A 21,891-nucleotide genomic window follows, 5' to 3' on the forward strand; every position below is an offset into this window, starting at 1 on the left:
CCTCAAGTTTGGCTTGCTATACACAACACCATGTTTTTTAACCACCTGAGCGGTCTGGACGAGCTCAGCTCGTCCAACACCGCCGGAGGCTGCCGCTCAGGCCCTGCTGGGCCGATTTACATCAAATAAAAAGCAGCACACGCAGCCGGCACTTTGCCAGCCGCGTGTGCTGCCTGATCGCCGCCGCTCTGCGGCAATCCGCCGCGAGCAGCGGCGAAAGAGGGTCCCCCCAGCCGCCTGAGCCCAGCGTAGCCGGAACAAAAAGTTCCGGCCAGCGCTAAGGGCTGGATCGGAGGCGGCTGACGTCAGGACGTCGGCTGACGTCGATGACGTCACTCCGCTCGTCGCTATGGCGACGATATAAGCAAAACAAGGAAGGCCGCTCATTGCGGCCTTCCTTGTTTATTCTGGGCGCCGGAGGCGATCGGAAGATCGCCTCCGGAGCGCCCTCTAGTGGGCTTTCATGCAGCCAACTTTCAGTTGGCTGCATGAAATAGTTTTTTTTTTATTTAAAAAAAACCCTCCCGCAGCCACCCTGGCGATTTAATCAGAACGCCAGGGTGGTTAAGGTACAATCCCTGAACGCGAAGGGACTTAATCTCCCCGAAAAAGGGAGAGCACTTTTACACCAACTCCACAATCAAGGAGCCCACATTGTGTTCCTGCAGGAAACTCATTTTAGGGGCAACACTCCTCCTAAGATGACTGACAAATATTATAACCAGGCCTTTTTTTGTAATTCCCCTGATACGAAAACCAAGGGAGTTGCAATATTGATATCCAAAGAAGTTGAATTCCATTTCCTGCAGGAACACAAGGACAGCTCAGGCCGATTCCTTTTCATAAAAGGCACATATTTATCACGCACTCTCACATTGGGAACTTATTATGCCCCTAATAGTGGGCAGGTGTCTTTCTTGGTCAGGGCCCTCGATGCTCTGGATGAATTCTCGGATGGAAGTATAATCCTTGGCGGAGATCTTAATATGACCCTCGATCCCTCAACGGATAGCTCCTCGGGCAAGAGCTCCTTGACCAATAGAGCGATTACTAGATGCAGAAGGGAATTAGTTCAGCGCCAGTTGATAGATATATGCAGGTTGCAACATCCAACAGACTGGGATTACACTTTTTTCTCAAACCTACATTCTACTTACACCCGAATTGACCATATTTTTATATCCCAAAACCTCCTCTCGGAGAGAATGTCCTCCGATATCGGCATTATGACCCTGTCAGACCACTCCCCGGTCAACATGACGATTGGCATCCGTCCTAAACGCCTCTTGCCTAGACACTGGCGCCTGAACACTTCCCTATTGCAGGACAGGGACTCTAAACTTTATGTATCTGGTGCCCTCCAAGAATACTTCTCAGTAAACTCTACCGAGGACCTCTCCCTAGCATCCCTCTGGGAAGCACATAAGTGCACTATCAGAGGAAAAATAATTCAGGAGGCTAGCATCAGGCACAGAAAGAGACAAGAAGATATTGTTTGCAGCTTACAAAATATCAGGGTTCTGGAATCCCGCCATAAGAATACTTTATCACCCGCAGATCTACAGATGCTTCAACAAGAGAGAGAAAAGCTAAAATCGCTCCTTCTCCACAAAGAAAAACACATTGCCCTCAAATGCAAACGCTCATTTTACGAGTTTGGGAATAAGTGCAGCAGGATGTTAGCTAGGGCCCTTTGAGAAAAGTACGCACATACAAACGTAGCTCACATTCAGGATCGGTCGGGCATTAAAAAACAAAGATCAGAGTCTATTGCAAATGTGTTTAGAGAATACTATTACTCCCTATATAACCTCCCTTCTGATGGCAGGAATTCTCCCAGCCAGTTGAAACCCCAACTGATCGCGACATATTTACAGTCTGCTGAATTACCCAAACTGCCAGATCAAATTGCCCAAGACTTAGAGAGCCCTATTACTGAGGATGAGATTAGACTGGCCATAAAATCTTCAAATATAGGCAAAGCCCCTGGCGGTCTCCCACTCGAATATTATAAAGCTTTTGGCGATATATTAATCCCCCGGCTAGCATTTTTTTTAATGCCCTGACCAATGAAGGCACACCTTCCCTACAGTTACCTAGAGATATGCTGGCTGCCCACATAGCAGTTATCCCTAAACCGGGCAAGGATGCCACCTTGTGCTCCAACTACCGCCCCATCTCCTTCCTTAATGCTGACTTGAAACTGTTTGCCAAAATTTTGGCAAACAGAATCTCCCCTCTTATGGATTCCCTGGTGCACTCAGATCATACCCGGCAGAGAGGCCAGAGACCACACCATACGCATGATAGATATTATACAATGGGCACACAAATCGCATGTCCCTCTACTACTCCTTTCCACCGACGCCGAAAAGGCATTTGATAGAGTAGATTGGAAATTTCTGGAGGCCACACTCCAACGTATAGGCCTGGGTAGGAACATGTTGCGGTGGATCATGGCGCTCTATTCTATCCCCACAGCACAGGTTCGGGTTAATGGTGTGGTCTCGACCTCTTTTCCTATTGCTAATGGCACCAGACAGGGCTGCCCTCTTTCCCCTTTAATATTCGCTCTATCTTTGGAACCCTTTTTGCGTAGGATCTGCAAAAATGTGGACATTAAAGGCCCTCAACTCCCTTCAATAGAGCACAAGGTGGCAGCCTACGCGGACGACTTGTTGTTTTATTTGACAGATCCCCATATCTCCCTCCCCTCACTGGAATTAGAACTAAAAGCTTACCAACAAGTTTCGAAATTCAAAATAAACCCAGATAAATGCCAGGCTATGGGGATTTCTATACCAAGTAACGTGTGTAACCTACTTAAAGATAACTTCCCTTATCATTGGCCACCTCAAGCTATCACATATTTAGGAATCCGCATCCCCTCCTCCCTAACGGACCTCTATAAACTTAATTTTACCCCCTTGACGCAAACCTTGACCTCCGACTTACGATAGGACAAACCATACTTCTCCTGGCTGGGAAGAATTAATATTATCAAAATGAATATCCTACCAAGAATGTTATATCTTTATCAAGCCATACCAATTATTCTTCCTACTGAACACTTTAAACACTTAAGAAAATTATTTGCACGTTTCATTTGGAAATGTAAGCCCCCACGCATAAGATATGCTGCACTTATTCTCTCTAAGGAAAATGGAGGTTTAGCCGTACTTGACATGAGGAAATATTAATTTGCGGCATCTCTGACACATCTGGTCGATTGGCACAGGAATCTAAACCAAAAAAGATGGGTCCAGTTAGAACAGGACCTTGTTGGTACAGGATTAAGTGTCTACCCATGGTCATCACATAAAACGTATAATGAATAGGTTTCAGTGAACTCCACACTCAATGCCCTATCAAGAACATGTCACCTATCAGACATCTCCCCATGGCCATCTCCCCTAATACCCTTGCTGGACAACCCATTATTCCCTATGGGATGTTCATCTAGGAGCTATATATGCTGGAGACTAGGGGACATACTTAGGTGCCGTGATCTTATTCATAATAAATTCTGGAATACGATTTCTCAGCTGAGAACAGAACGATCATGTCCATTTTTGGATGAGTCCTAATCAGTTCACTCACTTTCTTAGATCACTAGGAAACAGAGAACAGCTATCCAGACCAATGACCCTATTCGAGAATATCTGCTTCTCCATAGGCACCTCTAGAAACGCTCTTTCCCTGATTTATCAGATATTGATCACTGATACCACTTGGTCTACAGAATTAAAATCCAAATGGGAATCTGATCTTAACTGCTCTTTCCCAAACGACCGTTGGTAAAAGATACTTATGCTTAATCAAAAGGCTTCCCTTACATCTCGAATCAAGGAGTCTAATTATAAGATCTTGGCCAGGTGGTATCTGACCCCTAGCAGACTCCATAAAATATACCCTAACACTAGCTCTAACTGTTGGAGATGTGGGAGAGATGAGGGGACTTTGCTTCACATCTTTTGGAACTGTGAATCTATACAACCATTTTGGAAACAGATCCAAATATATATAAAAATTTTAACTGATGGTGATCCAGTAGAAGACCCCTCATATTACCTACTACATAATACTTCAAAACCTATCAAAAAATGTAAACGCTCCTTGTCCCGCCACCTGATTCAAGCAGCGAGAGTACTCATTGCCAGACACTGGAAATCCAGAAATGTACCAACAGTAAAGGTGGCCATACACTGGTCGATGTGCCATTAGATCGACCAGCTGACAGATCCCTATCTGATTGAATCTGATCAGAGAGGGATCGTATGGCTGCCTTTACTGCAAACAGATTGTGACTCAATTTCAGCCTGAAACAGATTCACCATCTGCTGAGCTGCTCCTGCCGCCTGTTCCCCCCCCCCCCCCCCCGTATACATTACCTGAGGCTGGCTCCCGGGCATCTTCTCCGCATTGCACGGATCTGTTCCGGTTCCATCCCGGCGCTTCCTGTGTTACTCCGTGACCAGGAAGTTCAAATAGAGCGCCCTCTATTTGAACTTCCTGGTCACTGCAGTGACACAGGAAGCGCCGGGATGGATGGAGCCGGAACAGAGCCGTGCAGCGCGGAGAAAACGCCCGGGAGCCGACCTCAGGTAATGTATGCTTGATCGGATCGGCAGCCGGCAGCGACGCGCACTTTACCCGCGGGCGATCGAGGGTAATTTCCCGCACGGCGCAATCGACGGACCGATCCGATTTCGGGAGGAAATCGGATCGGCGGCTGCATTTACCGCGAACGATTGGCAGCAGATTCGATCCCAGGATCGAATCTGCTGTCGAAACGGCCGCGAATCGAGCCAGTGTATGGCCTGCTTAAGAGAATGGGTTAATGAAATAAAATTTATATATCAGATGGAGTCCATGACTCATACCCTATATGATAGAGGAGATCTTTTCTCAAACTTGGATTCACTGGAATATGTTCTTAGAGTCAGATGATTATAAACAGATTCCCCTAGACCCATGAGCCGTACCCCATTCCCTTCGCGATAGGGACATTTTGAATCCTTAGGTAAATTTGTACAAACATCTTAGACAACATGAGGTCACCTGGGTCGGGTCGGTGCGGGTCCTTCGATATTGCTCTTACTCTCTCTCTTCTTGATCCCCACGGAGTTCGCTCTCTGGGGATTTACTCTTCTTTCTACCTCTTCCTACATCTCTTTCCTTTCCCCTTTCTCTCCTTACCCCTTAGTAATCAATCTCTCCGTGAACAGAACTATAGCCTCACCTCTGAATGAAGGATCATACTGCACGTAACCTAAACCGTTATTTGGATTATAATGTATAGGATTATGTCCTATTGATAAAGGCAAGAGGTGTGACATTCTCCCATATCTTCTTTAGATCCTTAGATGACTGTGGGGTGAAAAGAGAGACGCCTGGACTCTTTATTTTAGATGTGGAGCGCTTTACTACTTGATATTATATTCACTGGATGCCCGGCTGTTCTCTCCCCACTCCTATCATTAGTAATGTTTTTGCTGTATCTTTGAATATACGGTTCTGTACACGTTTCTATATTTGTAATGCTTATTTCTCAAAAATAAAGCATCTTTAAAAAAAAAAAATTTATCTTTGACTAATAGTTAACGGTTTTTGATGAGCAGAAACATTTAAGTGTGACAAACATGCAAAAGAATAAGAAATCCGGAATGGAAAGTCAATACTTTGCGTTGAAAGACCACCCGCTTTTAATCCTCGGGAGGCGGGGTTTTGCCTTTGGGTGAATTTATAACTACCACCGCTGATTGCGTTGCACTGCAACATCCTGACTACACGCCACAGGCCATAACGCCTGCAGGAGAAAGGCTCCTGCACGTGTTGTCAGATGTGAAAGAACCCTAAAACGTTACATATCTTACATAACTGTAACCTCCCCCCCCCCCCCCCGCCGTGTGGGAAGTGGTCAAGCTATAACACATACTCCTACACTCTCCCTGCTATTGTTCATGGAAGGGGGTGTGGCTGTGGGAGCCACTCCGCCTCTTTCATGTAAATCACTCTACTGCTTCTGCTGTACTTTCAGTGACCGTAATTACACTATAAGCATCTATTATTTTATATTAACTTTTTTTTTTTTTTTTGGTCCAATTTTGTTTTACAGCCGCAAGCGTTCCCACCCAGGCAGCTGCACCTCCGCCTTATGCCCCTCCGGCAGTTACACCTGCATTTAGTGTTCCTATATCCAGCTTGTCTGCCAAAACTCAGCCAGCGCCCCCAGCTTTCAGCTTGCCTGCAGCTACAACCAAACTCGTGCCTGCCTCCTCAGGCTTCACCGCTCCAACCGCACCTGTATTTGCTTCAAAACCACAAGCTGCTTCCCCTATCTTTGCTCCTCCAGCAGCAAGTTTTGGCAGCAAGCCGCAGACTACATCACAGGGCTTCAGCGCTCCTCCAGGAAGTTTCCCCACCAAGCCGCAGGCTGCCGTGCAAGGTTTTGGTGCTTCGCCCTCCGGTCTTCCCAGCAAGCCGCAGGGTACCTTTAATTTGCCGGCCTCTTTTGGCAAGCCTCAAGAATCTGCCGCAGGCTTCAGCTTTGGTGCGGGTCCATCACCTGCCTTGGGCGGGATCGCCGGCACCTCCTCTACACCGTCAAGTGCCCAAGGTTTTTCCTTTGCGAAGCAACCGACTCCAGTTTTCGGGACTCCCAGTTCCAAACCAGAAGTCCCCACGGGTGCTCCACAAGCGGCCAATCCCAGTTTCGGATTCTCATCCACTAACGTCAAAATGAATCTCAGTGACCAGTAAGTACATTTCAGAAATTGTGTCCGGTAAAAAATGTATACAGTCATGTGAATAAGTAAGGAACTCTTTAAATTGGATCTGAACTCTTGCACAGGACCGAAGGATAACCGTGTGAAATGTACCCTGTATGTTTATAGAGAGTTTAGCCTGTCTAATTACCTCTCATCTGTGACTAATCACAACTGTAATTTGATCACTCAGCTGTGTCAGCTGGCTGCGTCGGCAGAGCAGCTAATTTGTAAACAAGTCTGCCTGCTTCCATGAAATCAGGAAGTATACACACTGCAGATTTATTGCAGGACATGTATCAGCTGTAACAAAGAAATGTTTTCTTTAACCTCCTTTGCGGTAACCCTGAGTCAGGCTCGGGGTTGGAAATCTGCAGCACAGAGCGGTAACCCCAAGCCAGACTCGTGGTGACTGCCACGAGGTTAATACAGATCATAGCATGCAGGGGGGGGGCATTTCAACTCACCTCCCTGGGATCCAGATGACTGCAGCCATTCTTACGTCCTGTGCTCCGAGGCTCTGAATCCCTCTGGTGATGACGGCCGGCCATCTCACTGTAGGGGTACAGCTCCACTCAGAGGCATCCATTACCAACCAATGGCTGGAGCACTGCTTACACTGAGTAATGTGTGTAGTATTAGTGACATTCCCATTTGTGCTAATTCACCCAGCGGTAAGGCTTCACTCACAAAAAACAAGATGTGAACGATTTTCTTTTTTCCCCTTCCTGGCGCTTACAAGAGATGGCCCGAACGGTTCCAGGCGAACTTTGGGTGGTTCGCGATCGCATACGAACGCGAACTTTCTCGGAAGTTCGGATCGCCCCTATAGTGCACCATTAGGGTCAACTTTGACCCTCTACATCACAGTCAGCAGGCCCATTTTAGCCAATCGGCTACACTATCTCCTGGAGCCGCCCCATCCCTTATATAAGGCAGGCAGCGCCGGCCTTTACAGTCGTTCGTGTACCTGCAGTAATTAATGAAGGGATAGCTGCTGCAGACTCTCAAGGGAAAGATTAGTTAGGCTCTTGTAAACTTATTAGCTTGCTCCTGGCTGATTCTTATTTCTAAAATAGCACCCCACAACAGCTCTTTTGAGAGCTAATCTTGTTCTTGTGCTTTTTTTTTTTCACCTCCCTTCCCCCTTCTCCCTCCTTCCTTCTCCCTCCTCCCTTCTCCCTCCTCCTTTCCTCCTCCGGGATCTCCCTCCTCCTCCTCCTCCTCCTCCTCCTCCAAGGATTTGTAGGATGTCAAAAGCCAGCTCACATACATTGGCCAGGAATCGAACCCAGGTCAGCTGCTTGGAAGGCAGTTGTGCTCACTACTATACCACCAACGCTACATGCTGAAACTGCTTGGAGCAGACTTACTTCCTCCCTCCAAAAGACACACATACATCCCCCATAAAATAATTCAACAGCAACTGCATGCACAATCTCTGTGGCAAAATCGGTTAGCGCATCCAGCTGTTAACCGAAAGGTTGGTGGTTCAAGCCCACCCAGGGACAGCCTTGCCTTTTGCATTCAACAGTTGTCCAAAGAGAACCCCAGATAGCCATGTAGAATCATCTCTTTCTCTCTCTCTGGGCTTGAACATGCTACAGTGTTCTCCCCAGAAATTTTTTCCAGGCGGTGGCATGAAAAAGTAGCCGGGTGGGGCAAGAGGAGAATGCAGGGCCGGTGCTTCTGTGCACAACTCTGCCTAGAGCATAGGAGGAGGTGAGCCGATGACAGCCGGGTGCTCAACAAAACTAGCCGGGGGAGCACCCAGCTAAAAGATCCTGGGGAGAACACTGCGCTAACTGATTGCACAACAGAGACTGTGCACACAGTTGTTGCTAAACGATTTTATGTGGATGCATGTGTGTCTTTTGTGCAGGGAGGAAAAAAGTCTGCTCCAAGAAGTTTTGAACGCCACTTTAAACAAAACCTGTATATATCAAATTTCTACATACATTTCTATGATCCTTTTATGATGACGAAGGCAAAGGAGTGCCCATTTTTCCCCAGACGCGTCATGCGGACGCGCTTTACGGCTCTTTACGACGGGGAATGCGGAAGAAGAGGGCGCTTTGCCGGAGGATGACTGGCAGTGGGCCGAAAACGAAACTTAGCCGCGGAGGGAGACCGGAGGGCACCGAAGGACCGGCGTGGGCACAGGACGGCTGCAGGAGGCTTGGGAAAGCCCCAGGTAAGTGAATTTTGTTTGGGGCCCACAGTTAAGGTTCCCTTTAAGGGCCAGGAGGGGCTTCAATACTTTATGCAGTGCAGCCATTAACCCCTCCTGATCCCCAAGTGCAGTAGTTGATTCCTCCTGGTTAGGTAGACTTATACTTGAGTCAATAAAAAAATTCCAGCTTAAGACGGTCAAATATTGGAATTAACTTATACTCAAAGTCAACTTCTATTACTACTTTACAGACCTGCAGCCTTTTACTGTAAGTAAGCACGCCCTTGGTAGAACCCTCCTCGGGTAGGTATTTATTCTGACATCAAGTGGGAATATTTTTTTTTCTCATCCTTGTGGTGTTTTTCTGTGACACAATGTATTAGGCGTTTCTTGCACGCAAATGCCATCTCCTGTCACCCCACAGGATCCCGTTGGTATGTAGATTTGGTCTTTGACTTGATCACTCCAAAATACAAGTCATTCCTTGGAGGATTCACTTAAATGTTTACAGTGGAACTTTAGTCAAAATATATCTCCTCTGCCCTGGAGCAATCTAGTTTGTACAACATTGTACACACCTAGCTGACTCCACGATATTTGCCCAACAGTCATGTGAATTGAAGGGGAGAGATGGCAGCGTATCCTAAAACCAGACTGCATCTGGATGACTACCAACAGAGGCGTGCAGAGCCTTCTAGAGGCAAATATACACCTTGTATTCAAAACAGATTCTAAACTAAAATAAAGCTAACATCCTCCATTAATGGTTATATGCTGCATCTGTTTTGAATGCAAGATGTGTAGCCTGCCTATAATTGGGCTCTGCACACCTATACAGTTACTCATTCACAGGGCCGGCCTTAGGTTTCATAGCGCCCTGAGCGATACCAGATTTTTGTGCCCCACCCCCTTCATCCTCTTCCTACGTGCATATACACACACGCACGCCCGCACGCACGTATATACACACACACACATGCACGTATATACACACACACACAGGCCCATATGCAATTCCCCTTTTCTCCTGAGATATCTCCTAGAACAGTGGTTCCCAACCTTTTTGACGTTGTGACACATCATGTCAGATTCTCAGATCTCCGTGATGCATCACGTATGTATAATAGAAAAAGTACTATTAATAACCACAAATGGATGGAAAGAGTGCAATATCTTAAATATACTTAAAAATGAAGGCTAAAACCTTTCAGGAATATTAATAAAAACAATCAGTGGGACATTTAGAATGATAGCACAGCACTGACAATTTGCACCACGCATTATAGCCGCAGTGCGCCCCTCCAAAAAAAAATGCTCTCAGACTCTGTATAGGTAGGTAGACAGGTATAGGTGCCCCCCAGTATAGGATCTCATGTGTAGGTGCCCTCAATATAGGTTGCCAAGCATAGGTGCCCCCAGTATAGGAAGTCAGTTGAAGGTCTCCATCCCTCCATAGGTAGCCAGGTGTAGGTACCTCCAGTATAGGTAGCCAGGTGTTGGTGCCCTCAGTAAAGGTAGCCAGCTATAGGTTCCCTCAGATAAGGTAGCCAGCTATAGGTGCCCCCAGTATAGGAAATCAGGTGTAGGTGCCCTCAGTATAGGCAACCAGCTATAGGCGCCCCCTTGGAAGCTGGCGCCCTGAGCGACCGCTCCAGTCACTCATATCAAAGGCCGGCTATGCTCATTCAGATTCAGCCTGTCTTGGGAAGCGCTGCCACCTCTCCCTGCTGTCTAAGTAATTTGAATTGATCTGCCCGTTGGATTGACGTTCTTTGGACGTTTCAGACGACTTTTGTTTAGGGTGTGTTCCGCAAAGCACAATGGTTGCTCAGTAACTGGAGAGTAGTGGGTGGTTTCTAATGAACCTGTCCCTGACAGCAAGCAGTAGCTGGAAAATCTAACTTGGAGCAAATGTTAGCTGCTCACAGAACCCCCTCCGGCCAGGTGACACAGTTTGAATGAACTCTGATCATATGACTAGACCAAAAGATCAATCCGTATAGGCGCATGTCGCTACCTTATTTCTTCTGAAGTGTGTTGCAGTGCTTTATGGGCGTGTCCATCCTCATAAAGGTGTTGTTTTCTTATGTGCCGGGACTTGGCCTACACCTTGATCTACAAAGAATGTAACTGGTCCCTGGTATTTATTTCATCACATTTATCAATCAGAGTTGAGGAAGTGGGGATCTAACGATTATTAAAATGTGGAAAAACTAAAATGTTGTCTTAATCGCTTCCATTTTGCATTGCAGATTTAGCGCCGTGGAAAGTGCTGCTCCTAAACCTGCTTTTGCTCCGCCTCCAACTACCCAAACATTCCCTTTCGCCCCTCCCGCAAAATCCACCGTGACTGCGGCTGCCCCCATCAGCGCTCAGCCTGCCCCACCCCCATCACAGGCAACAGCACCTCCCAGCCGGCCTTTTCCTGAAGGTAATTAAATACTACTTTTTTCTTTAAGTCTGATTCTAATGTAGCTTGTAATACTAAATCCTATTCCATTCATGACATAAATGTTTCTCTCAAAGGGAATGTTGAGTGAAAAGTTTAGTGGCCAGTTACTTAGCTTCTTAAGTATTTAGCCTCAATCTGTGGGCAAAAGACATGGTTCCTACCAGAAACAGAATTATCATTCTCTCCATTGACTGTACAAAAGTAACTGAAATCAAAATGTGGACAATACAATACATGATATGTAAGTAGATCAAGTATTTATCTACTTATTTATGTGTCCACCCCCCCTCCCTGGCATGGTATGGCTAATCCCATAGTATGGTTAATACCTTACTGCATAGTAGCAAAACAAACACTATTCTGCAACAAGCAGTTGAAATCTTGCAAAAAAAAATAGGAAACTCCTGTAAGAAACTATACGTTTCACACCTTTATTCCGGCACCAGCAACTCATTAATAAGAGCTGCAAACACGACTCTCATCACAGCGACAGCATCAGGCGTCTTCAGAGTTAGGAGTTTATTCAGTCAACAAATATACAGATACAGTCAGTTACATCTTAGCAAAGCAGATTCTTCTTTAAGTCCATTTGCGTTACAAGCTCTTGACTAACATTCCTCATGAATGGTAATCAGGTTATCTTCTTTCTATACTAAGTTACGTCTAAACTAAGTATATACAGATACAGCATACAAGATGTCACAACATAACTAAAGATTATTATAGCCAGCAGGGACAGGAAGCAGAAAAGTGCCTCTCCTGATGCCGGCAGCGGGTTTTATATGGACCAGAAAAGAGTTAACTGGAACATCATCTGAGCCTTCCCCCCCCCCCCCCCAGCCTACAATTGGCTCAGACCCCCTATGGTGTCATAATACACACCTACTTGATTAATATTCTATGAGCCCCTTGTCCTACATACAAGGAATCTACTATTTTGATAAACATGGGCTATGTTTACCTTTCTGCCGCCTCCCGGTCGGGGCATCGTATACCGATGGCCTTCTATCAGGAACAACCAGAACCATATTCCTGGTAGCTGCCTGCCATCATCTCTTCTAAGAGAAAATCGCTTTAAAGGGCCATTCTGCGAAACAAGCCTTTTTAACTAATTCCGTTCTGATAACTGAGGCCTACATATAATACTTATATTATAACAACTCCTACCCTTTTCCTCTTGGGAACCCTAATGCCTTAGTAACAAGTCCTCTTCATTTCTTAATCATGTTTCACTTTATAATGTGCGCCCATTATTGACAATAGTTATTTATTTTAATCAGCCCTTCCACAAGCGACTCCCCCAGCAGCAGCTCAGAAGACGCCAAAGGTCGCCTTGCCACCAGAGTACAAACCGCCACCCACTCAGGTAATTTTACTCATCGAATTACTGATTGTCGTAGGGACCATAGAGCAGATATATCCTAAAGTTAAGTTGAAGAAAAACAGATGTAATAGTGGAACAGAAGTCCATGTGCCTAAATTGGTCAAGGAATAACAACTCCACTTTTGTACCAGTGTTGTTCCCAATTCTAGTTATGATCTCGATAAACCAGTTGAAAGGCCCACTAGTGTGAAATTTGTGGCATTTTAAGAAAATCCTAAACAAAATCTTTCAGTACTGTTAAGTGTTGAGTGTCTGTGTTGTCTTAGCTGATTTTATTACCTCTCTGAACTGTGAATCCCTCAGTAGCCAAAGTGGAGTGCTAAACCTCACCATTCCTCTGTATTCCTTTCTGCTGTTGCTCAGCTATCACAAAGCAGTAAAACAATTAGCTGAAAAAAAAAGAAAAAAAAAAAAGCTTGTGTAACTTCCATAGCAGGCCATTCACTCACTGATTACTCATGCCATCGGAGTTCAATATGGCGACCTATGAAGGTACTCACCAGTCCACCGCATGGTCTCTGTGGTGTAATGCAGGAGACAGACACTAGAAGCCTCTAGTGGTCACAGTGCACTATGGGGTTGATTCACTATAACAAATGGCATGCCTTATCAGAGTAGCATAGCGAGTGCTACGAACGTATGCCTGCTAATTGGCAATGGCGAGAGCTCCACTTGTCCTGCCATGAGCCCCTGCGGGTCCAATCACTTTAAAGGACATTATCCCCGCACTTTGACCCAGTAGGCCACGTGACAGGCAGCCTGTCACTTTGTGATTGAAGAGAGATGGAACAGCACCTCGGCAATCCTCTGGGTGTGTGGGAACCAACCCTTTGTACCAACAGGGCTAAGCGGCTTGTAAAAGGGCATGTAACTTGAAACCGTTGGCTGTAGCTGCTACACAGCATTTTATGGATCTTCAATAAAGCTGATTTATACTTGGATGTGGTGCGGACCATTATCTCCAAACAAGGCAGCCTGTCACTAGCCTATTGGGCCAATCAAAGTGCGGGGATAATGTCCTTTAGAGTGATTGGCTCAGGGCAGGGCAAGTGGAGCTCTCGTCATTTCCAATTAGCAGGCATAAGTTCTTAGCGCTCTCTATGCTACTCTGATAAGGCATATTAACTCTGATAAGGCTTGCTATTTGTTATAGTGAATCAACCCCCTAGTGTTTGTCCCCCTGTATTACATCCCACAGATGCCTGAGGACATGGAAGTGAAAGACAGAGCAGCCAACAGGTGGAAGCAGAGACTGGGAACACGTGGTGGACATGTGAGACCCACAGGGCCCAGGGGAGAATCAAGCAGATAAGTCACTCAGATAATGATTAGAGATGGCCCGAATGGTTCCAGGCGAACTTTAGGTGGTTCGCGTTCGCCGGCGAAGGCGAACTTTTGCAGACGTTCGATTCTCCCCCATAATGCTCCATCGAGCAGAACTTTGACCTTCTACATCCCAGTCAGCAGGCACATTGTCACCAATCAGACTGCACAGACTCCTGGAGCCCCCACCCCCCTTATAAAAGGCAAGGTTCTCCTGTCGTTTTAATCACTCGTCTGCCTACAGTAATTAGTTAAGGGACAGCTGCTGACAGACTCTGCTAGGGAGAGTTTAGTTAGGCTCTTGTAGGCTTGTTCCTAGCTGTTTGTTATACCTTATATTACTCTCTCCCTCTTCCCAGAGGGAGGAGGGTCTTGTCTTCCAGGGAATTGTAGTATTTCAAAAGCCAGCTTACATACCTTGGCTGGGAATTGAACCCAGGTCTGAGTGCGTAGTAGGTAGCTCACTTCACCACTATACCACCACCAACACTACATGCTAAAGCCAGCCTAGCATGTACCATTATGATATATCCAAGACAAAATTGCTTAATGATTTGTAGTATGTCAAAAGCTAACTCACATTGGCCAGGAATAGAACCCAGGCCTACCGCTCTGTAGGCTGCTATCCTAACCATTATACCACCAACACTACATGCTGAAACTTCTTGGAGCAGACTTACTTCCTCCCTCCAAAAGACACACATACATCCCCATAAAATCATTCAACTGCAACTGCGTGCACAGTCTTTGTGATGCACAGTCTTTGTGGCACAATTGGTTAGCGCGCGCGAGAGAGAGAGAGAGAGCGAGAGCGCTCATTTTTCTCTTGGGTATATTACAATGGTACATGCTAGGCTGGCTTCAGCATGTAGCATTGTTGTGTTGGTGGTAACGACAAAACAAACACAGAACATTTATATTATGCTTTTCTCCTGGCGGACTCAAAGCGCCAGAGCTGCAGCCACTAGGATGCGCTCTATAGGCAGTAGCCGTGTTAGAGAGACTTGCCTAAGGTCTCCTACTGAATAGATGCCGGCTTACTGAACAGGCAGAGCCGAGATTCGAACCAAGGTCTTCTGTGTCAGAGGCAGAGCCCTAAGGCTGCTTCCACACGGACGTTACAAGCGCACGTTAGTGCAGCCTGTAACGCTCCCCAACTCCCAGCGATACAAAGTCAATGGGGCTGTTCACACTGCCCACGTTGTGTTACATGTAACGCTGCACGTTCTTCAGAGCGTGCAGCATACTATAGCGTTCCAGCGGCTTAAGCCGCGTTAGACTGTTTGCACATGCTCAGTGTTGGGGCGGAGAGGAGGCGGGGAGAGGCCGCTACGTAGCCACGCACATGGCTATTCAATATGCACTGCACTGGTGGCTGCTGATTGGCTGGCGGTACCACGTGATGCGGAGTGTTTCACTCCGCATCACGTGGTCCCGCCGGCCAATCAGCGACACTCTCACTGCCCTAATGCGGAAAGAGCCGCTTAACGCGGCTCACTCAACGTCCTCTACCAACACCGGCAGGCATTGCGTTGGGGGACGTTATGCGACCATAACGTCCACTCTAACGTAACGTCCCGCTGTGTAACTAGCCTTAAAGGATACCACAACTGAACGTGTGTGGTTAAAATGAGTGCAGCACTGTATAGGGTGTAATGCGCACATACCTACTGTTCCTCCCGCCCCCCTCCGTCTGCCGCCGTTTACACTCTATACACTCTGGTGTGCGGCGACTTGCTTGACCTCTGCCCGGACATACTGCGCCCTGTGTGCGCAGTATGTCCTTCCCCCTTCACTTCTTTAACCACACACGTTCAGTTGTGGTATCCTTTAAGCATTACACCATCCAGCCACCGGAAATATCAATAGAAATACTGGCTATGGTTCCACGTGTATGATCAAGCATCTGATTGGAATTTGAAAAAAATCGCATACTTCTGTATAGCATCATTTTTTGTTGTTTTTTTTTTTTTGTTTGTTTTTTTATATCTGATGTTAGATAAAAATTGCATTTCTTTTATGAGTCTGAATAAATAAACAGCGCCCAGCTTCTTTCCTTTTCTGTACATAAAGGAGTTAAAGCGGACCCAAACAAACTTTTTTTTAATTCAAAATATGTAGTTGCACCACTTTGACACATACAAAGATAAATAAACACTCCTTTAAGCCTATGAGCATTTCAGTGCATGCTTTTCACCCTTCTCTTTACATAACTAGTTATACAGGTGGCAGCCATTACTTCTGAGCTTAGTAGGAGGTTTTAGATCATGGGTGTGTTTCATCAGCTACCCTCCCTCACAGGGGCGTCGTCTATGTGAAATCTCACACAAGCTGAGATCACCTCCCCTGTGACATCATCAGTAGCAGCCTGTGTTTTGTTTTTGTTTTTTATCTCCTTCACCAGTTTGCTGGAAAAATCCAGACAATTTGAAAGGAAGGGAGGAGTTCCTCCAATAAATGTAAAATATTTTATATTTGTCATCATCTTCTGTTTTGCCTATGTTTACCAGTTCAGGACCATAGGCTTACTACCCCCTCCCCCGTGACCAGGCTGATTTTTAAAATTTAGTGCTCTGCAGCTTTAATAGCTCGCTACAGAGCCATACTACAGGTAGTCCCCAGTTAACGAACGAGATGGGGACTGTAGGTTAGTTCTTAACCTGAATCTGTTTTTATTTTTATTTTTTTTTTACAAATTTCTTTATTTTTGTTATTCCTCTCCCTCCCCCCGCCAGCCAATCAGGGCATACCTCTCTCATAGGCATCAGCCTATGAGAGGGGATCGCGATTGGAGCCTCTCTAGTGACACGGCTGTCCCCAGTACAGTGCTGCAGTAGATCACAGCGCTGTACAATGTAAATAGATGGCGGTTGTGAGTAGACTGATGACTGAGCTCTGCTCCGTCACTCAAGCGGGGAATGTGTGTGTGCTTTCGGCATGCGCAAACCCCTGTAAATCCCCGCCCCAGAACGTGACGCCTTTCGGCGTTAGGCGGTCCTGGGGCTGCCACCTTCCCGACTCCTATCAGCGATTGGCAGTTGGGAAGGGGATAAATATGGTCTCTTCTGACACCGTTGCCACATGTAGTCAGTAGGGTGCTCAGGGCTGCCATCATAAATTTCTGGGCCCCATACTGTACAAACCTCCTGGAAAGCCCCAGCATGGCATAGGCTGGGCGGGATAGAGGGGGAGGAGCATCATGCAGAGACACGTGCACTGCATTGTATGCTGAAATGCGGAGTGTCTCAGCATGATGCTCCTCCCCCTGCTCTCCCGCCTGCTCCATGCCTGTCATGCTGCCGCTTTTGAAGTTTGGGGAGTGAGGATGGATGACAGAGCAAGCACGCACCACATCCTGCTGCACATGTCTCCAGTGGCCAGCCGCTTCTCCAACACAGGGACTATTACTGTGGCTGGCTCTGCATGGTCCGATCATAGACTGCAACTGGGGCCCATGTGCGTACATGGCACTGTTCACCGGGCCCCAGACTTGCTCGGCCCCCTATACGCTACTCCCCCCTGTGATGCCCTGAGTGTGCTCATAAGAGATGGGATTTCAGCTCTCTGACTTGGAGGCTACTTTTCTGACTGGAGAGAAGAAAAAAGCAGCCATGCCTAAGGAAAGGCTGCAGTACTGGTCCTTTAAAGTGGAATGAAATCCATAACTGAAGAAATAAAATAAAAAACAATCCATTGAGAAACTACTTATTACGCTTTCCTATCCTGTTGTGTTCACTGTCAGATTTAGAAGAAATGTGATCTGAAAAAAAATAAAAGAATATTTCTGCCGGTTTCCATCTTTACTGTTTTTCTGTGATGCCAAAAGTGACTTCACTTCTGCCCTCCTCTCTCTCTCTCTCTCTCTCTCTCTGCGTAAACCAGGGGTCCCCAAACGTTTTGGGTGGAGGGCCGGGTCAACATACTTCAGACTGCTGGGGGGCCGGAGTATACATAAAATGATGCAGAAGTCTTTGCAGGCCAGACAGTGAAGCATACCCAGATGACAACCTGCAGTCCAATTGGACAGCAGTGTCACCTGATGTGGAATTTGATTGAAAACCAGCGAATTACTGCTTTCTGGCTTCCATGTGGATGGGTGGTGCCAGCACTGCTATTCTATATGCGAACCACCAATATTTAAAGATGTAGCTGACCCCATCTATAAGTAATACATTTTCTGTGTGTGTGTAGGGGGGGGGGGGGGGCGGTAAAAAAGCCTCATTTGGCCCGCGGGCCTTAGTTTGAGGACCACTGGTGTAAACTATTCGGAGAATGGGGGGGGGGGGGGATTCAGCTACCTTCTGATCAGTGTTCTTATCTTATCTGTAGGAAGCTTTCCATTATTTGCATGCTTAGATAAGCTTGATAATGTAGCTAAGAATAAAAAAAACTTCCCACAAGCTTGGCATCGCTCAGTTTCTGAAAGTTAGGCAAAAGCATCCAGATCAGGTAAAAAGTTGTGCTGTCGCCGAATTCATTAAAATTGCCATGCATTTTGCGCACATGCGAAGCCGCATTTGCCAGTCATCTGAGGAAAGTCAATGGAGAATCACACTTCGGCTAAAATGTCGTTTGCGGTTTTGCATGCGTGGGGGGAAAAAAAAATCTTGCAGCATAAATGTACACCCAGCATGCGAATTCCCATTGTGTGTGAAAATTTGCACACAAAAGCTAATGTAAAAAAGTATACGAAAACATCATTTTTTTGCTATGCATGTGAACCTTGCCTTAAAGAGACACTGAAGCGAAAAAAAATATATGATATAATGAATTGGTTGTGTACTATGAATAATTACTAGAAGATTAGCAGCAAAGAAAATATTCTCATATTTTTATTTTCAGGTATATAGTGTTTTTTCTAACATTGCATCACTCTATAATATGTGCAGATTACACAACACTCAGCATTCAAAATGATTCTTTCAGAGCAGTCTGTGAAGTAATGACCTCTCCTCTAGCAGAGAAAAAGTAAAAAATTAACTAACAGTTGAGATAATAAAAGTCAGAAGACAGCCCTCTCCACGACTTTGAAAGTCGTAGAGCTTAATGGCTTTTTTGTATAAAGATAACAACTAGAGTTTCTTAAATCTTCCTGTACTGGAAACAATTAGACTGATGTATCTGATCTTAATGTTTTATTTCTTAGCTGTGCTACACATACAAATCATAATATCATAATTTTTTTTTCGCTTCAGTGTCTCTTTAAGGTGGCCACTAACGATCCAATTTCTAGCGAAACAATCGTTTGAGCGATCCGATAATTCTGATCGGAAAAAAAATCGTTCACTACACCAACGAAAATCCAACTTTTGGTTTGACCAAAATCCAATCGGACGACTATTTTTATAATCATTCGTAATCGATTGTGCCCATCAATGGAGATTAACAACCAATCCGATCAGAATTTCTGATCATTTGAACGATTTTTGCTAGAAAGTGAACTGTTAGTGGCCACCTTTAGGCCTGGCTGAGACACACTGCAGATCGTTTTGATCCCTCAGTGCTGTGTTTGGATTCTTAACCACTTGAGGACCACAGTCTTTCTAAACCTTAAGGACCAGGCACTTTTTTTCCATTCAGACCACTGCAGCTTTCACGGTTTATTGCTCGCTCATACAACCTACCACCTAAATGAATTTTGGCTCCTTTTCTTGTCACTAATAAAGCTTTCTTTTGGTGCTATTTGATTGCTCCTGCGATTTTTACTTTTTATTATATTCATCAAAAAAGACATGAATTTTGGCAAAAAAATGATTTTTTTAACTTTCTGTGCTGACAGTTTTCAAATAAAGTAAAATTTCTGTATACATGCAGCGCGAAAAATGTGCACAAACATGTTTTTGATTAAAAAAAAACCCATTCAGTGTATATTTATTGGTTTGGGTAAAAGTTATAGCGTTTACAAACTATGGTGCAAAAAGTGAATTTTCCCATTTTCAAGCATCTATGACTTTTCTGACCCCCTGTCATGTTTCATGAGGGGCTAGAATTCCAGGATAGTATAAATACCCCCCAAATGACCCCATTTTGGAAAGAAGACATCCCAAAGTATTCACTGAGAGGCATAGTGAGTTCATAGAAGATATTATTTTTTGTCACAAGTAAGCGGAAAATGACACTTAATGACAAAAAAAAAAAAAAAAAAAGTTTCCATTTCTGCTAACTTGCGACAAAAAAAAATGAAATCTGCCACGGACTCACCATGCCCCTCTCTGAATACCTTGAAGTGTCTACTTTCCAAAATGGGGTCATTTGTGGGGTGTGTTTACTGTCCTGACATTTTGGGGGGTGCTAAATTGTAAGCACCCCTGTAAAGCCTAAAGGTGCTCATTGGACTTTGGACCCCTTAGCGCAGTTAGGGTGCAAAAAAGTGCCACACATGTGGTATTGCCATACTCAGTAGAAGTACTATAATGTGTTTTGGGGTGTATTTTTACACATACCCATGCTGGGTGGGAGAAATAACTCTGTAAATGGACAATTGTGTGTAAAAAAATCAAGAGTGTCATTTACAGAGGTATTTCTCCCACCCAGCATGGGTATGTGTAAAAATACACCACAAAACACATTGTACTACTTCTCCCGAGTACGGCGATACCACATGTGTGGCACTTTTTTGCACCCTAACTGCGCTAAAGGGCCCAAAGTCCAATGAGTACCTTTAGGATTTCACAGGTCATTTTGCGGAATTTGATTTCCAGACTACTCCTCACGGTTTAGGGCCCCTAAAATGCCAGGGCAGTATAGGAACCCCACAAATGACCCCATTTTAGAAAGAAGACACCCCAAGGTATTCCGTTAGGTGTATGGCGAGTTCATAGAAGATTTTATTTTTTGTCACAAGTTAGTGGAAAATGACACTTTGTGAAAAAAACAATAAAAATCAATTTTCCGCTAACTTTTGACAAAAAATAAAATCTTCTATGAACTTACAATACTCCTAACGGAATACCTTGGGGTGTCTTCTTTCTAAAATGGGGTCATTTGTGGGGTTCCTATACTGCCCTGGCATTTTAGGGGCCCTAAACCGTGAGGAGTAGTCTGGAAATCAAATTCCGCAAAATGACCTGTGAAATCCTAAAGGTACTCATTGGACTTTGGGCCCTTTAGCGCAGTTAGGGTGCAAAAAAGTGCCACACATGTGGTATCGCCGTACTCGGGAGAAGTAGTACAATGTGTTTTGGGGTGTATTTTTACACATACCCATGCTGGGTGGGAGAAATACCTCTGTAAATGACAATCTTTTGATTTTTTTACACACAATTGTCCATTTACAGAGTTATTTCTCCCACCCAGCATGGGTATGTGTAAAAATACACCCCAAAACACATTTTACTACTTCTCCCGAGTACGGCAATACCACATGTGTGGCACTTTTTTGCACCCTAACTGCGCTAAAGGGCCCAAAGTCCAATGAGTACCTTTAGGATTTCACAGGTCATTTTGCGGAATTTGATTTCCAGACTACTCCTCACGGTTTAGGGCCCCTAAAATGCCAGGGCAGTATAGGAACCCCACAAATGCCCTTATTTTAGAAAGAAGACACCCCAAGGTATTCCGTTAGGAGTATGGTGAGTTCATAGAAGATTTTATTTTTTGTCACAAGTTATTGGAAAATGACACTTTGTGAAAAAAACAATAAAAATCAATTTTCCGCTAACTTTTGACAAAAAATAAAATCTTCTATGAACTTACCATACTCCTAACGGAATACCTTGGGGTGTCTTCTTTCTAAAATGGGGTCATTTGTGGGGTTCCTATACTGCCCTGGCATTTTAGGGGCCCTAAACCG

General features: G+C 45.3%; 1 protein-coding gene across 4 annotated transcripts in view; it reads left to right on the top strand.

Moving 5' to 3' along the window:
- Window positions 1–21,891, top strand: part of NUP214 (nucleoporin 214) — a 174,090-nt gene that overhangs the window by 51,355 nt on the left and 100,844 nt on the right. For all 4 annotated transcript variants that reach the window (XM_068248857.1, XM_068248861.1, XM_068248859.1 and 1 more), the window contains exons 12-14: window positions 6,119–6,758; window positions 11,193–11,371; window positions 12,673–12,758. In XM_068248857.1, coding sequence (XP_068104958.1) covers window positions 6,119–6,758; window positions 11,193–11,371; window positions 12,673–12,758 — 905 coding nt within the window. The remainder of the gene's footprint in view (window positions 1–6,118; window positions 6,759–11,192; window positions 11,372–12,672; window positions 12,759–21,891) is intronic.

This window comes from Hyperolius riggenbachi, chromosome 8, assembly GCF_040937935.1.
Source record: "Hyperolius riggenbachi isolate aHypRig1 chromosome 8, aHypRig1.pri, whole genome shotgun sequence".
NCBI lineage: Eukaryota > Metazoa > Chordata > Amphibia > Anura > Hyperoliidae > Hyperolius > Hyperolius riggenbachi.